At 53.1% G+C, this 17,126-nt stretch overlaps 1 protein-coding gene across 13 annotated transcripts in view; it reads right to left on the reverse strand.

Annotated features, from left to right (window-relative positions):
- RNF144A (ring finger protein 144A) overlaps nt 1–17,126 on the reverse strand; it is a 121,224-nt gene that overhangs the window by 21,604 nt on the left and 82,494 nt on the right. For 12 of the 13 annotated variants that reach the window (XM_021087902.1, XM_021087901.1, XM_021087906.1 and 9 more), the window contains 3 exons: nt 7,860–7,964; nt 7,598–7,658; nt 2,167–2,374 (listed from right to left, as the gene is read on the reverse strand). In XM_021087902.1, the coding sequence (XP_020943561.1) occupies nt 2,167–2,374; nt 7,598–7,658; nt 7,860–7,964 (374 nt within the window). Of the gene's footprint in view, nt 1–2,166; nt 2,375–7,597; nt 7,659–7,856; nt 7,965–17,126 lie in introns of those variants that run through there. The other variant, XR_001307920.2, reaches the window with a different exon arrangement.

Raw genomic sequence — 17,126 nt, forward strand, 5'->3', positions numbered from 1 at the left:
TAAAGGGAGAGTTAATCAAAAGGGAAAAAATTACACTCAAAAATAACCAAGGGTGCGCTCCGTTATAAATGATACCTGATGGTCAGCCTAGGGACTAGGGAGACAAGGGGGAGTGGTGAGGACTGTGGCCAAGTAAAGATTCCAGAAACCCCTTGTAAAGAGGGGGCTGCTGCTCAGCTCAGCTGACTGTCTCCAAGTGGGAATGCCATTCTATGTGGCTGGATAAGCCAGAAATTCAGATTTTTATAAGAAATCTTTAGGTTTTCAATTTCTACAAAAAGAGATTTGTGAATTCTTATTTAAATTGCCCTTGTGTCCCTTTTTTTTTTTTTTTTTAGGTTGCACAGCCTCATTTTTTTCATTTTGTTGGTTCCTATTCTTTGTAAGGTGTGTCACGAGGGACTTACTACTCACATACAGCATGACATTGTGACGTGACTGTGGCCCTCGGGCAGTGACCTACATGAGACCAGCGCATGGGGGATGAAGAAACACAAAGAATCAGGCTCCCAACAGCCACCCCCTGCATCCTAGGAAGGTTTTATGATTTTAAGCGTCCCTCCTCCATCCCACAGGAGTGGGACACTGGCTCTTCCTGACTCCTCGGCTCCCTGCTTCCAGAACGGAAGCCCCCTCACTCACTAAATGGGGGGCTTCTCTTCTCTTAAACAGTCACCTGCTGGCTTCACAGGGGCACTTCCCCCCGGGGCACTTCCCCCGCCTGCCCTCTGTGTGCTTCTTTGCCAGCCTGGAAATCCAGCCCCTCACCCCCAACTGTAAGTGGATCCAGAGCCCAACTGTAAGTCAAGTCATCTTTCTAGCATTTGAGCACCTGCTGTATGCCAAGGCTGGGGTAACAACTAAGGCAGGAGCTCGGCCGGCTGGAGGATCCAGTCACACAAAGAGATGGACTAACACCCAGCAAGGCTGTGTTGTCACCAAGGCAAAAGCTCTCCTGCAGGACACAGAGGGTGGGCCCCCAACCCTGCCTTGGGAACCGGGACTCGACAAAGGAGGGGATGACAGCAATGTTGCCAAGGGTGACAAGGAGTTTCTGGGAAAACAGGGGGGCAGGGAAGGGTTGTTCCAGGCACAGGCACACAGGTGCAGACAGGAGGCCACAGGAATGTGACCCGGGGTCGCCCAGAGGGTCCCTGTGCAGGCCGAGCTGCAGGGAGGGGGTGGGGGCAGCAGAGCAAGACAGGCTGCAGCTGGTGACACCTGTGGCCGATGGCGGGAGTGACTCAGTCAGGAATGTGGCCTCATCTGGCGCTGGGCCCCTGCCTCTAACTAACTGAACCAGACACCACTGCAGATACTGTAGGACAAAAAGCTGAGTATTACCAATTTCTTACGGTTCAACCTACAAAATCTCAAGGTACACCCAAGGATGCTGAGGTGGCCTCCTGGGCATCCAGACAAGGGACCCGCCAGGGGACAGGACCAATGTGCTGATTTACATGTCCTTCCTGACTGGCCCCCCGTTTCCAGAAGTGGCCGCCTAGGCCTCAGGCCCCAGAGCTGGTTTCTGGTGATCCTTCTGGTATTTCTAACTGCCGCCCCTCCTCTGCTCCCTGTCCGGCACCCTGGTTTCTGGTCATCTTGGGGAAAATTTCATGGATCAGAGGGCTCACAGCCCTGCAGGGTAACTGATCACATGTCTCTCTTTCCGGACAGGCAGATTGAACTTTGTTAACTTACGCATCTTTATAGTTTCAGGGCCTCGCACAGTGCCTGGTACATAATCAGCTTTCCAATATCAATAATAAACAGGCGTTCCTGCTGTGGGAGAGTGGGTTTAAAATCTGACTGCAGTGGTTCAGGTCTCTGTGGAGGTGCAGGTTCTGTACCCTGCCCAGTTTAGTGGGTTAAAGGATCTGGGGTTGCCCCAGCTGAGGTTCAAGTCAAAGCTGCACCTCAGATTTGATCCCTGATCCGGGAATTTCTGTATACCATGGGTGTGGCAATGAAACAAATAAAATATAAAATAAAATAAAAAATAAAACAAAACCACCCAGCCCCAGGTCTGCATGAGACCCAAGAGAAAAGCATCATGGAAACTGGCCAGCACAGCCCGGGCCTCCCTGAGGCACCTTTGGGGAGGAGCCTGCTTCCACCTCCAGCCCTCGGGCCATGCCCACTTGGCCGCCTGTGTCCTGAGCGTACCTGGTCTCCCCAGGAAGGAAGGTGATGGGCATGGTCTCTGGGCAGCCTTGGCCAGGGTGCCAGCTGGCTTTGCAGGCCGAGCAGAATTCCGTGTCGCAGGCTTTGCACTGCACCAGCTGTGGCGTCTGTAGCCCCATCTCCTGGAGCTGGCACACAGCCTGGCAGGTGGACGCCGGGCACCAAGTCCGACAGGGGTCCAGGAGCACCTCTGGCACAGGGGGGAAAAAAAAATGGGTGCGTCAGTCCGCAGGACCAAGGATCTGGCAGAACTTTGGACGGAAGGTCACATCAGCGTGTGGAGAATGTCAAGGTCAGACATAACACGCCCTTCACCATCCAGGGCCTGTCTGGCTTTCTCCCCTCTCCAGCCACACCCTACCCCCACCCCACTCACACTGGGGGGCAGCAGATCCCCACCCCACCCCCGATCCTCAAGAACCCCTATATCCTGGAAGCCTCAAGGTCCAGGCCGTGCCTCTGGCGTCCCTGCCCGCCTGCCCAGGACACGGCTTCCACCAGCCAGGCTCCAGCCTCAGGCTCATAGCCTCACAGCCTGGCCCAGTGAGCAGCACAGTCGGCACCCCAAAATGCCCACTAAGGATGGAAAGAAAAGAGAGAAGGCAGGTGGCCGCCTCTTCCTCTCATCAAAGGCCTCATCCGCCTGTGACTGCCTCCCGCCAAGTTTAAGTCAAAGCACTGAGGTGAGACCTGCGCATTCACGCTCCAGCAGCAGCTCTTCCTCCAAAGTGGGCCCGCAGCACAAGAAGCCTGATTTAATGAAGTCGTCAGTCCGTTTACTTTGAGAAAGAGGAGGGCCTGACATTCCCATTCCTTCGTATCTGCATTCACTTCTCGCATCTCTTTAAATGATGGTCCCGAGCTGCCCTTCCTGGGAGCCTGGTTCCTCGTGCCCTGGACCCTTTGTCCAGTATGACTGGACCCTCAACTACAGGCAATGGACAGGAAGCCACGTGGATGCTGATGCAAGGCCCAAACTCCGGGGAGGCCAAAGGATCACAGGGTCCAAGTGAGCCCCTGAGGCCCGAACTGTTCAGCAGGGTTGCCCTTGAGAAGGAATCCACTGCCTTGTGCTGGGAACTGGGAGACGAGGAACGGCCCTGCAGGTGTCTCGGCCACGTGAGCAGCCATCACTGGAGTGGGAAGCTTTACCCACGTCAGAACTGCAAGCACTGGGACCTTCAACCGGCCAAGGCTGTCAGGGGCTGCGGACAGGCCACACCTGAGTTTGCCACGTTCCCCATCAAATGCAGAAGTCAGATTCTGCCCTCGATGAAGGAACTCATGTCAGGTGCAACCTGACTAAAAACTCCTCCTCCTCCAATCCCAGGGCTGACAGGGAGTGTCAGTCTTTGAGGGCCAGCGGTTTTCCATCCAGCGACTCAGCTCCACTGTGGCAGCGCAGAGGCAGCCATGCTGACTCGTGACGGAGTGTTCTAATAAAGCTTTATTCACAACGCCAGGATGGGGGCCGAGCTGATCTGGTCCACTGGCCATGGTTGGCTGATTCCTGACCTTTTTTTCTCTTTTTAAGGTGTATTAATCAACAGTATAAAGCTATCCAATGGGTGGGTCTGGCAGAAGTTTTAGAAGTCTTGATAATACAAAGGAACTCTGGCAATCAGGGAAATGTGACACTTTTTAATTGCTTTTCACTGTAATGATGTAAAGGCCTCCTGGTGCGCCTCATGGTGAGTGGAGGGGTAAAATTAGCTCTTGTCATGAGCTGAGCTGAGTGTTTGCTTTTCTAAGACTGTTTCTGGCTGTCAGATCCGAGGAGGTGGTTTTGTGGGAAAAGGCAGCTGTTGCCTCCTGGGCACACGTGTGGGGGCAGCTGCCTGTAGCTCCCTGGGCTGAGAAGCAGGAAAAGGCAAGGGAGGGAGGGGTGAGGGGGTGGCCCAGGGCAGGGGTGCTTCCAGGGGGCGGAAGAAGTATGCCCTGGGAGGAAACGGCAAAGGCCTCTGGCAGGGTTCCGCACCTTCTACCTGGTAGTGCTCCCCTTCCCCCATCTGAGTCACACTCCTGCCCCACCCCCATCCCCCCACCAGCTCTGGAATTTCTCTATCAGCTCTGCCTCCCACCTGTGCGGATGTGAGCAGGGCTCTGCCTCAACCACGTCTCAGGGCCCCGTTGTGCACGGCATCCGAGGACCGTGCTGCAGAGTGTGGGCGCTGGGCGTGCAAACATGGGCGGACAGGTGCAGCTACCTCCTCGGCTGGGTGTTTCACTGCCGACCTGACAAGGCGTGGAGTGATGGTCCACCAGAACACCGAAGGGACAGTGCTGTCCAACTGAGATCCTTCCAGTTCCTCCTGCTCTCCTTCTTCTGTGACCTCATCAGGGGACCAGCTTTCTACCTGCATCTCGGGGCAAGCGCCCAAGCGTCACCTCCCCACCACTCCTCTCAGAACAGGAACAAGAGCGTGTGTAGTGACTGAGCTGCCTTTTCATGAAAGGCCCAATTAAGTTCTGCAGCACACGGCAGTGGAGACCTAGTTAGGGTTTCCATGGTAATGACTTAAATTGTGTGACTTCTGTCCTTGAGGAGCTGTGACACAGCACCACCCATCTCCGTGGGAGAGTCCCTGTGGGAGAATCGGGGGGCAAACGGCCCGCCCCATCCATCTGCCAGCTCAGAACTCTTCCCTGGCTGCTGGCACGTGTGCCCCTCCTGTGAGCACAGCCCGGGCTCCTCCCTCGGGCGTCTAGTAACACCTGCATCATCATTCTCACTGCTGAACTCTGCCAGCTGGGGCACAAGACGGGACTCCAGCAATAAGAAAATCCACACAAGGCAACATCAGAGTTTTTGTTTCCAGGATGTAAAAATACATATGTATCTATGTCTATCTACCTACCTATTATTCTATCACACATATAGCTTACATGATGTATGAGATACATTATATCTTACCTGTTATGATACATAAATATTGTCCCTAATATTTATATAAGTGCATATTTGCATAGAATCTATTTTTAAACAAGGCAAGCAGTGTATTTTCTGGCACAGGAGAAGAAACTCATCTAACTCCCATTTCCCAGAGAGATATGCATAATAGATTAATGAAGCAGGTGCCCAGAAGCCCTACTTATCAAAAAGCCCAAGACTCTTTAAAAGGGTGCTTTTCTTGCTCAAACACGGTTGTCCTTTGAGAAGCACGCTGTGAAGGGCAGCAGGCCCAGAGACCCCTCTCCTTCTGGTCCAGCACTCACTGCCCTGGGTATGTAAATAAACACCTGCAGCGTGGCAAGGTCGGCATCCAAACAGAGCTCAAGTGTAGTGCGGTGAGGCATGCGAGCTGGGGTGATGGACCCTCCCTGGCAGCTGTCCCCTCCTGCCCGGGAGAGTCTTCCAGGTGGGGAGGAAGTGCTCAGAAAGGGCCCTGCAGCCTCCCTCCTGGCCTCCTGCCTCCCCAGGTCCCCAGTGGGAGGAGGGAGGACTTTAGATTAAAATCAAAGCTCTGTTTATAAGATGGGACATTCCGAGAGCAAATGGAGACAGTGTCTGCAACTTAAAGTAACCACAGGAATTTTTACGAACTACATGTTGTCAGAACATCATGGAAAATGTCACTTTTCTCCAGTCAGCATCCTCCCCAGTGAATTTCAAAGGAGAAGAGTAGGTTGAAACCTGCTTCACTGATCCTGCCCCAGAATTTGCCCAGTGACTGGCTATATAGCTGTATTTTGGCTCTAACATTTTAATTCATTCCTACAGGTTTTTGGTCCTATGGTCCTATAATGCCCATGTTCATTCTTTTTTTTTTTTTTTTTTTTCTGCTTTGATTGTAATGTTAGCAGAAGGCTTTCAAGTGATGGGTTTGAGAGAGATTATTTAACTTAAGTCAAGTTGGCTTCCTCATTATGCAAATGAAAAAACAATCTTCTTTGACTAAGCCAAAGTACTGAAAAAAATAACAAGAGTTAAAAGTATTAAGTAGGAACATTTACCCAGCTGCATTTTAAAATTCAATGTCATGGAAAGTTCATTTTCTGGTAACCCAAATTACTGTCAGGTTCTGTCAAGATTCTCTCCGGAAAATGTTTTCAGGAGAGGCTCAAAGTCTCAGAAATCCAAATTGATCAATTTTTTAGCTGCACATATTAACTTTTGTATCATAAGATATTATATTTAAACTACAAACTGCCCCAAACCAAATGACATATGGCATTTAAACCAATAAGTTCTTGAATTTAAGGCTGTCAAAAATTCTGTTTGATTTTTTTTTTTAAGTTGGCAACATATTGCTTTTTTTTTTTTTGAGAAGTGAACCTCAAGAGGAAATGCAGCTATCTTTAGCATGCCTTGAAAAAAAAAAAAAAAAAAAAGAGAGAGAGAGAGAGAGAAATTTCCACATTCAGCTCGAGGAGGAGCCTTTGTACACTTTTGTCCGGCCTATCCTGCATTCCAAAGCCGATGGTGTTTTCCTGTAAACACACATCCCAGGGCGGCACCTCTCGTGAATGCCCAGTCCAGAAAAGGAGCCAGCAGCAGCCCAGGAAGAGGAAAGACTGGATTTCAGGGATCACAAACCGAGCTAAAAGCTTTAGAATCTGGATGTGGCATCTTCACAGTAAAGTCTTACCTATAGGACTTCATCAACCCTTTCTGTCACTCTGCTGCTTTTCAGCTGAGTCCAAGGTCCAGAATACATGTGGGAACAAGGCCACCCAGAACCTACAGGCTCTAAAACACCACGCTGTGATCCTGGTGTGTGTCGGAGAGCAGAGAGAGACCCGTCCTGAAAGGCTCTCGTGTCTTAATGCTGGAGAGGCCCGGATCCAGTCAGGAGGGCTGCCCGGGCCACCGTGGGGAGCGGGGGGACCTTATCCACTCCCCACCCCACCACCCGCCAGAGACAGAAATCGGGGCACGTCAGCTGGCCCCTGCCGTGTCAGGCATGAGATGGACAAGCTTGCCAGGCAGCCGTGAGACCTGGCGAAACGAGATCTGGGCTGCACTAGGTGGACGGACGTGTGGTCAGGATGGTGACTGTCCCCGTTCCCCTCTGCCTGACCTCGGCACGTCCTTCCACGCCTTTGTAGCTTTTACATTCCACGAAGTTCAAAGAGGTAGTCCTCCAACCATAGGCCTTAACTGGCTGAAGGATGCATGCCCCATGAGGGTCTCATAAAGGCACCCCATAGTCCCAAATTCCCAGAAGCAAGTTGTGTTGCATGGATCCTCCCTGTGACCGATGAGACCTGCTGCCAACAGAGGCCATCTTCCAGCTGCAAACTCTGCAGAGACTTCAAATGACAGGGAAACTTCAGAAGTCTCATTTAGATGCATCTTTCCACCTCCTGCTGCAGGCAAAGGACGCACAGTCCTATCCACCAAAAGCAGTGCCCCACGTTCCCTGGATTCTGTCACAGAAGTCATGACCAGCTAAGACACTGGGACACCTACCTCGTTCAAACTGTAGCTTTTTGTATCTTTGCATAATTTCAGCTGCTACCATGCACTCAATCTACGGGGGAAAAAATAGAAAAAGGAGTGAAACAATCTGAGGGCTAGAATGCAATTCCAGGTCCACCCAGACAGAGCCCAGGACCCCCTGATGCAGAGAGGAGCCCAGGCTGGTGCCCAGCAGAGCCCAGTTCCCCAGATCCCGGGACCCCCCTGATGCCCAGGCTGGTGCCTGGCAGCGCCTAGTTCCCCAGCTACATGCCTCATTCTCCTGCAGGTGGCCCTGTCTGGGGCAGGCAGCGTCCGGGCAGCTAATGGCAGTTTCTAATCCTTCTTTGATCAAGAGCTCCACATACTGTTTCAGGCACTGAAAAACAGAAACAGAGACATCTTTTTAAACATCTTTTCTTCCTTAAGGCTGAAGGAGCAGTGATGCATTAAAAAAAAAAAAAAAAAGACAAAACAGGCCCACGGTTGCAGGACAGTTTTCTGTATTTTCGCCGTGTAGCCCATAGCAACCAGCAAATTAGAGGTTTTGTTCACTCCACAAATATTCGAGGGATACCTCTTCTGCCCCAGGACTAAGGATGCGGTTGAGTCCCTGAGCACCAACTTGGCAGATACCACGCCAGTGAGCCTATTGGGGGAGCAGAGGGGAGCTGGGAAGCCGTAGCCCTCAAATACACTTCGGATGTCGGAACACACTGTGTTCAGGCTTCTCTATTCCACTGTTTCACGTACTCCTTACATTTGTGCAGGAAAGGCACGACCATGGCGTCATTCATGTGTGAAATGCACGGATCGCCAGCTGACCCAGCCTGCAAGGGCAAAGCCTGGGTTCCAACCCAGCCTCACCTGACTCTAAGATGCATGCCACCCAAAACCCCTACAGCTGCCCGTCCTCCCCCCACGACCCTCCCTTGCTGGGCAATTACTTACTCCCCCCTGCCCGCATTTGGCAGTCTGGCTGAACATCTGAAGTAAGTGAGAAGAATCAGTGAAGGGCACAAAGCAGAGCCTACACCAAGATGGGGGCCTTTCAGAGTGCAGCTTCCTCTGGCTTTACTCTACCAGCCTTGGGAATCCAGGGTGCCCTGGCAATGCACTTTGCAAACAAGTGGAAGGGAAGCTAGGGCCTGCCCCAGGTAAGCTCACCGCCAAACAAGACCGAGACAACTCCGAGGCCCTACACCAGGACTCAAAAAAGAGCATGGAAACCGGACCTTTCAGTGAAGGAACTACAAAGTACAACATCTCACCGGCACCTGCAGCTCCACTTCCAATCACAGCCCAGCACAATACCGGAGCCCAGAATACCAACACCATATTACACTGGTATCATAACGCTGTGTGGTGCCAACAGCTCACCAAGCTGTTTCCTAAGCCTCTTCCTTCCCCAAAAATGTCTGATCCACTCCATGAAAAGAATGCATGGCTATCAGTAACAGATGGGCCTTACATGAGATCCAGCTGCAGTGCTACTTGTTCTATGCCTGGAACAGGTCTCTCTCTCTCTCTACCAGCCTCATATTCCCAATCTGCCATGAAGGTGGATGGACCCACCTCAGAGTGGGTAAGACTTTTACAGAAGAGAAACGTCTAGAAGACAACGCGGGAAAGAGGGTATATATACTAAGTATGTAAAGAACGAATGCTCTAAGTGGATAATTCTCACCATCCTAGCAAACGAGGATACTTCACTCACTAAAGACTCTAGATGGCAATTTCTTTAAAAAAATAGACACCAAGGCCATCCGAGGTCACCTCTCAAGAACACCAAACAGAATTCTAGGACTTCACGAGTCAATTGCAGCTCTGGTGCCCATGACGGAGGGCCTTGCGTGTCAGCCTGTATCCTTTTATCTGGCAAAGGCAGCGGGTGATGGCAGAGGCTGTGAATGTAGATTTCTTCAGAGACTTCTGTTTCACCAACACAATGATGAAGAGAACCAGAGAAGGGAGGGGCCCGGTCCTGGGGCTCCCTCAGAGGCCTCTATGGCAGGGGTTTCAGGGGCAAACTCATCAACACCATAAGGAGTCCCCAGAACAGGTGAGAAGCATGGTGGGGGCGGGGGGGGGGTCACTCCGAGCCTCCACAGGCCTGCACCCACTTGGGAGAAGCACCGTGGTTGAGTGGGTGCTGAACCCCTCCAACAGCATCTGCTTTGGGGTTGGGAGGTCACTGGAGATAGAACGCCCTGTTTGGACCTGGGTGCAACGTAAGGAGGAGAAACAACGCAGGCCCTGGGGCTAGACAGATGCCTGGACTCCTTGTCCTTCCAGGCAGATGCCGGGGACCTGCTGCGTGACGCATTTAGGCCACAGCTCCCTCGACCACAGAACAGAGATGCTCATCTTCCTGGGCTTTGGGGACAGTCGTGCAAAAAGTGCGTAAAGCATCTTGAACAATTCCCAACTCGCTGACCAGCTAAGAGCAAGCGACTGCTGTTCTCTGCTACTCTTGTGTATCCGTGTGATACGCGTCTCCCCATCACAGGTGTACCAAAACTCCAAACCTTCCCACCAAGATAATGGTTTCACTTTTCATGATTAAGTTTGTCGAAACTGAGTCTCTGGGGGACCCAGGAACGCTGTACATTGATTAAATGCTAAATACGCTCAATGGTACTGCGCTGCATTAGGAGAGAGGGTTTACAAAAGATGACAGTCAGCGTGAAGCACACACCCAGGGGGCAGCAACGCTCAAAACATCGCAGGGCAAGAGGGTGCACATGAACCGCAGGCTGTCTCGTCTGGCTGAGGGCTGCAGAGCGCGTGTCCTGGGCCAGGAGCAGGCCTGTGCACAGTCTGCAAAACCAGCATGTGGTGGGAGCATCTATTTGTTTTCTACCTAATGCGGGGTGAGGATCCAAGCGTCCCACACAGCATCCATCGCAAACAAGCCCCGTCTCCTTCCGGGTAGAAAGCGGCCCATGACTCACAATCTAATAGCAAAAAGATGTCTCAAAATGAGCACAGAAAAAAAAAAAATGCCAGAGAAACCTCAATAAAAATAAACATACAGCACAAAGACAGACACTGACGTACCTCCTCCTATCTCAATTACCCTGATCAAAAGTCTCAGGACTCTGCTGATCACGGATGTCAGCCAGCGAAACGAACCTCAGAGTCTGGAGAGGCATTTAATCACTCCCACTGCACAGAGGAGAGAACGAAGCTCAGGGAATTTATGAGCAGGCCTAGAGTCTGTAAGTGGAGGAGCTGAGGCTCAAACCCACACATGCCTGACTCCCAAGAGGTGGGGTTTTGGTCACTGCTGCTGCTTTTTAATTGCGGCATTCTTCCTCCCCAGTCCAGAACACTTTCCTAAGTCATGATTTATTCCTTATTTTTCTGTTACCTTGTGCATTTTCTCATTAGTACAAAGAATTGTATGCACTTCAAACCAACAAAGTCCGAGTCACCCCAGTGTCCTGAGTGTCCGTGATGCCAGGACCGCCCACGATGCCAAGACTCCCAAGGCCGCTGTGGGAAAAGATGCAGGTGCGGGTCCTCAGGATTCACTGGCTCCAGGCTCCGTGGGCTCCCGCCTGGGGAAGGGGGTCGGGATGGAGAGCTGGCTGGAGGGACAAGGGCTCCCAGGAGAGGAGCATCTGCTGCACCGAGGGCAGGAGGAGAAAGACCCCAGAACATTCCAGGACCTTCGTGTTCCGTTCTGTCATCCAACGCCTTGACGCTTGGGTCCAACAGTACTGAGGCAGCATTGCTGACCTTCGAAAGGACTTCCCCTGTGTGCAAAGTTTCCTGCCAAGGAGAAGGGGGCCACAGAGACACTTCCGCCGGAAATAAAACTGCAGCAAGTCTGAATTCCATCTCCTTTCCTGCCTGGAGGCCTGGTGCCTACTGCTGATGCTAACAGCTGGAGAAACGTCCAGAAACTGTGCTCAAAGGCCCCTGAGTAGCCTCTGCCGTACCTGCAGCCAGGTCCAAACAACTGTGCTGGGACCCCCGTGAGCAGCGTTCGAGTAGCAAGGGCCTGGGAGTCACTGGGCTCAAGTGCCAGCGAGTCCGCCAGACATATGTGTTGACCAAAGCCTAAGCTGCACGTCTCTGACCCCCATCCCGCCCCCCAGGCACAGGGGCTCAGGCGGAGGCAAGCCCGGGCACAGAAGAGGATGCTGGGCGTCTCAGGGACCACGGTGCCCCAGCTCGCTGCCTGCATGCTCACTGTGTGTTCTTCTTGGCAGGCCCACAGCCTCAACCACCCAGGCTCTGCCCACATCTCTCCTTCGATGGCAGGCTCTCTCAAAGCGAGAACTGTTCATTGATCTTTCCAGTCCCTGAAAGATCTGAGTGCTGGCAAATAGCTAGGGATGAAGAACGCCACACGGAGGACAGATGCCAACAGCCGGAGAGGGGAGGGCACAAGCACGAACAGGACACTGTGTGTCCGGGCAGAGAACCGGAGACCTGGATGGGGTGGGAGACACCACACCACACCACCCCACCCCAGATCACTGCCAAAGAACAACCTAACCCTAACCCACTGGGCTGTCCTTCGGGGGGAGGCAGGTCCCTCTGGCAGAGCTTGTCCTTGGGGAGGCTGGAGCAACCGCCTGATCGGCACGACACGGATGCTTCAAGCAGAGCCCTGGCCACGCTGCCATAGCAGAAACCTGAGCAGACCACCCAGCAAGCCCTGCAGTGTATGTTCTGGCAGCTTCTCCTCCAGGCTGCAGGAATGGGACTTTACCCAAAGCAGGGAGTCCGGCATATGAAGGTTGCTTTTGTAAAATGTTCAGAATTGGGAAAAAAAAAAAGAAGAAGAAAGAAAAATCCAGACTTTCCACAAAAAAAAAAAAAAAAAAAAAAAAAAAAAACCCTCTCATCGCCAGGTACTTTCTGTCTCCTGCCCTCTGCTCTTGCCAAACCACTGGCTCCATGGTCGCCTGGTCTCACCTCCCCGGAGCTCCCCGACCCTCTGCTCTGCTGAAGACCAGGTGTGGCCAGGAGCGAGGGGGCCCTTGGCCAGCCCTGCTCCCATTTACCTTGGCGCCCTGTCCCTGTGTGTCCTGGGGCCTTTTCTTTAAGGTTTCTAAGACTGGGAGCCAAGGATAATGACCTTCCTTGCAGGCAGTGACCTTGCTGGAGGATTACATTGGACCCACACAAAGCAATATTCAACGGCACCAGTTCCTTCTACTCCGATCCTATTACTCAGATCCATCAGCCTAATTCTGTCCACAGGGAAGTCCCACCACCAAAAAGCCTAACAGCCCCCAAGTCCAAGCTGAGGCGGCCACAGCCACGCCCTTTCCGTGGGCCCCCTGACCTGCAGCCTCACCCTGGAGAGAACCGGTGCACAGTGGACCCCACATGCAGACAGTGGCGGGGTGGCGGGGTCGGGGGTGTGCAGAGGCAACGCCCCTCATTTTCTCTGGAGCCCGCAAAGGACCCGGGGGCCTGTGGCCACAGCTGCGTGGGAAGATGCGGGCTGAGCGGGCTGGTGGGAAACCTTCTCCTTCAAGGGCATCAAGTCCAAAGCCTCAGTTGTGAGTCTGTCACTGGCTTGGGATTTTCGGGTCCCTTCAGCACCTGCTCTTCATGAGGGGGTGTGGGGAGGCCTGTGAGGGACCAAGGAGGGACCCTCCCTTCACCACAACCAACACAGGGAGACACACAAGCCAGCACGGATTCGGATGCTGCCTACTCAACACGGTCCACAGAGATGCAGTTATCCATCCCCGTGCTGGGCCCACTCAGGCAGAGAAAACACGCGGTGTGGACCTAACAACACACGGTGGGTCGAGAGACAGCGAGGGTGCTGGGTGGACTGCAGGAAGGACGTGGGGAGTGAGATGGGGAAGGGCCTGGGCCAAGCAGAGCCTGTGTATCATTTATGGAGGCCTCGGGTCCAGGTAGCGACTGGAGTGGATTCATATCATCCAGAGGCTGTTTTATAAGAAGCCGGTCTCTGCGTGTAAGGATGAACCTGACAGGGCAGGGAGATATATTAAACAGCCCAGGACAGCAATTCCCAGTCAGGGCACTGGGTCTGCCAGCTTGGGGCCGGGAGCTGGGCACAGCCTCGCCTGGTCTGCACCTACGCAGGATCTAACACAGTCACCCATCAAAACGTGGACATGCTCAGGAAAGTCCTGCAGGTGCAGTCACGCCGCTGCTAAAACTCAGGGGGGCTGCTCTTTGTTCTGGAATGAATCACCCTGTTCTAAGAACTGGGCTGCGGCCACTAGCCCTCACCTGCAGGTAGGATGAGTGTGTTTCCGCCTGAGGTTGTGGGGTGTGTGTTTGTGTGCGTGTGAATTTAAGAAAGCAAGTGCAAGGAGGGGGCGCACGCACAGGACGAGTGTGACCACGCGAGCTCGTGTGCAGCTGCTCAGAATTGTCACGCTGGAGGGCTATTTCCAAGAGACGGGTACTCTGTTTACACAGCCCAATTAAGCTAAGCTGTCCTGATTTTCCAAACAACCGAAGGTTAGTCCATCGAGTGGAGAAACCAAGAGTGGTGCTGGTTTATTTATCGTGAATAAGAAGGGGCTGGGGAGACTGAGAAGAACCCATTTGGGTGTCTGGCCAATAACAGCGCAGGACAGAGACAATCAGCTGGACTTGTGGCCTGACCGAGCTCCACGCTGACCGAGCGGGCCTGGTCTCGATGTTTCACGTGATGTTAGGCTTTCTTGGAACTGTCACTGGAAGGAAGGGACCTTGAATGAAGGAGCACTTTGAAATGCACTTCCCAGAATTCACTCTGACTCGGGTAAGCTGAGCCCATGGCAGGAAACAGAGTTAGTTTCCTGGACATCTCAGCATCCTAGGATTTCTCAGACACATCGCCTCAAAGTCGGAGAGGTGGAATCAGAGCACCCACTGCTGTGATAGTGGAAAGAAGAACAGTTAGTGTGACATCTCCCTGTGGCACATACACACAGCGGAATATTACTCAGCCGTAAAAAGGATGAAATAGTGTCATTTGCAGTAATGTGGATAGGCTTAGAGATGGTCATACCAAGTGATTAAGTCAGGCAGAGAAAGACAAACATCTTATGAGGTCACTTATATACAGAATCTATTAAAAACGATGCAAGAGCATTGCTTTATAAAACAGAAATAAACTCACAGCTTTCAAAATCAAACTGACAGTTACCAAAGGGCAATGTGGAGGGAAGGGGAATAAACTGGGGGGTGGGGTCGGCACATGCACACGACCACACAGAGGGGAGATGACCAACGGGGACCCGCGGCACAGCTCAGCAAGGTCTACTCAGGGTTCTGTAATAACCTATATGGGAAAAAGAACCGATATATGTATATACGTGTGTAACTAATTCACATTGCTGTACACTTGAAGCTAATACAACACTGTCAATCAACTATACCCTCAAATAATTTATTAAAAAAAAAAGAGGGGGACTTCCCATTGTGGCTCAGCGGAAACTAATCTGACGAGCATCCATGAGGACACAGGTTCGATCCCTGGCCTTGCTCAGCGGGTTAAGGACTCGGCATTGCTGTGAGCTGTGGTGCATGTCACAGACTCAGCTCGGATCTCACGTTTCTGTGGCTGTGGAATAGGCCGGCAGCTACAGCTCCAATTCGACCCCTAGCCTGGGAACCTCCAAAGGCCAAAAAAAGAGTGACACCTTCTTACTGCATTAAGCCATCTGGGTCTTAAGTACATACTGTTTAAGCAACAAACTATTTTTTTTGAGCCAAAGGTTAGGGGGCGACAAAACAGAAGCGCCTCCGTGGTCCGAGGCAGCCCCTGCAGTGGCGGGGATGGAGTGGTCGAGGCGACGGCTGAGGGGGACAAACCGGGCCGTAGTCTAAGCAGGGACGTGAGAGGGCTGGAGGCCGGAGCAGTGAGGATGGCTGCAGTGTAAAGCCTGCTCCGGGATGCGGGGTGTGCAGGGGTGGAGCTACGAGGCTGCATGAAGAGGCCCCCAGGGCGCGGCGGCGACCTCAGTCTCGAGGCCCCGTCAGGAGCACAGACCTCAGTCCTGGAAGGAAAAAGCTCTGCTCCTGCCAAGAAGATCCTCACCCCTTCAGCGCCTCCTGCTGTCTTGGCACCAGGTCTGCGCAGGTGGCCTGGCCTCCAGTTGGTCCTGGCAGGTCTAAGCCCAGGTCTGTCCCCCATCTCACCGGCTCTGGGCACAGGGTTTGTGAGGGTCTCACCACCAGCGAGGCCAGAGGGGTGTCTCCTGGGATCACCGATGTCTTCTTCTCCGCAAGTTACCCAAAGAGAGGCCCTTTCTACCCGCAGGCGGTGTGGGCTGAGGACATGGCGTCTGCAGCTCTCACCATGTGACTGTCACTGCGAGGGGCCTGGCACTTGACTTCCAGGCTCACGGACACCACCGGGAGGCCACCTGAAGCATCTTAAGGTCACACGAAGGCAGTGAAAGTAACAGTGCCAAGTGACAATCTGCGAGCTGAGGGGCTGAAGAGTCTTCACTCTCTTCTCTTGGATGAGGGACAGGGGACAGGAGGTTCCAGACTGGCCCAGGTCCCCCATCGTTAAGGGTGGGGTGGGGGGAGGTCAGAAGTGGGGAGTGGCAGCCCAGGGCCCTTCCTAGTGTCCAGACCACGGCCTTCAGTGCAGACAGGGCCCAGGGCAGAGAAGCTGGTCTCACTGGAGAATTCAGGCACCTTCAGAACCAAGGCTTTCTGCTCCTTGTGTGGCTCGCGCCTCACCAGGAGGTCTCTGACCCCAGGTTGCCCTTCCCTCCTCCCCTCACCATCCAAGCCTCGCTCCGCACCCATCTCTCTGGCCCCGTGACCTTCCAGTCCCTCCCACTACGTCACTGTGGGAACCCTGGCCCCATCAGGACACCCCTTCCTTTCTCCGCCCCTCCCTGATGGCTCCAGGCACCCCGCTTTCTGCAAATGACCCCCTGCAGCCTGCCAGGTGGAACTCATAGTTCCCTTCTTTATTACATACTATTTTTTTTGGCCATGCCCACAACATGCAGAAATTCCCTGGGACCAGGGAGCAAACCTGTGCCACAGCAGCGACCTAAACCACTGCAGTGACAACACCGGATGCTTAACCTGCAGCATTACAAGGAATCTCCACGTACTTCCTTTTGTATTGCAAACACAGCTCTCCCCACCCACGACAGTGACCCGGACCTCTCTCTCCCATGCACACACACAGGGTCAGGAGAGCAGAGACTAATCTTTCACCTTAGCTATGGCCCAGGGCGCCTGGCACAGGCAGGCGCTTGATGAGGGCTGGGAACGGCAGTGGTGAAACGTCCGCCCTGGGCCCCTTACAAAATGCAAAGCCGGGCCCATCTCCTCACCAGCTGAATTTCTCAGTGAGAAAACTTAACGAAGGTAAAGGCAGAAGTTCTGGGTCTTGAGATAAAGACACGTCCACCCTCTGATCTCTGGGGACCCTTTACCTTGAGGTGGGGACCCCACAGCACCTCACGTCTTTGAGCTTCAGGTCCCCTGCCCAACCTTTGCAGGAAGAAAATCCCCTCCAGTGTCAGGAGCTGTGCCCCCAACACTGTCTTGTTGGCAATAAGAGAACATAGACATG

Source organism: Sus scrofa, chromosome 3 (genome assembly GCF_000003025.6).
Source record: "Sus scrofa isolate TJ Tabasco breed Duroc chromosome 3, Sscrofa11.1, whole genome shotgun sequence".
In the NCBI taxonomy this organism is placed as follows: Eukaryota; Metazoa; Chordata; class Mammalia; order Artiodactyla; family Suidae; genus Sus; species Sus scrofa.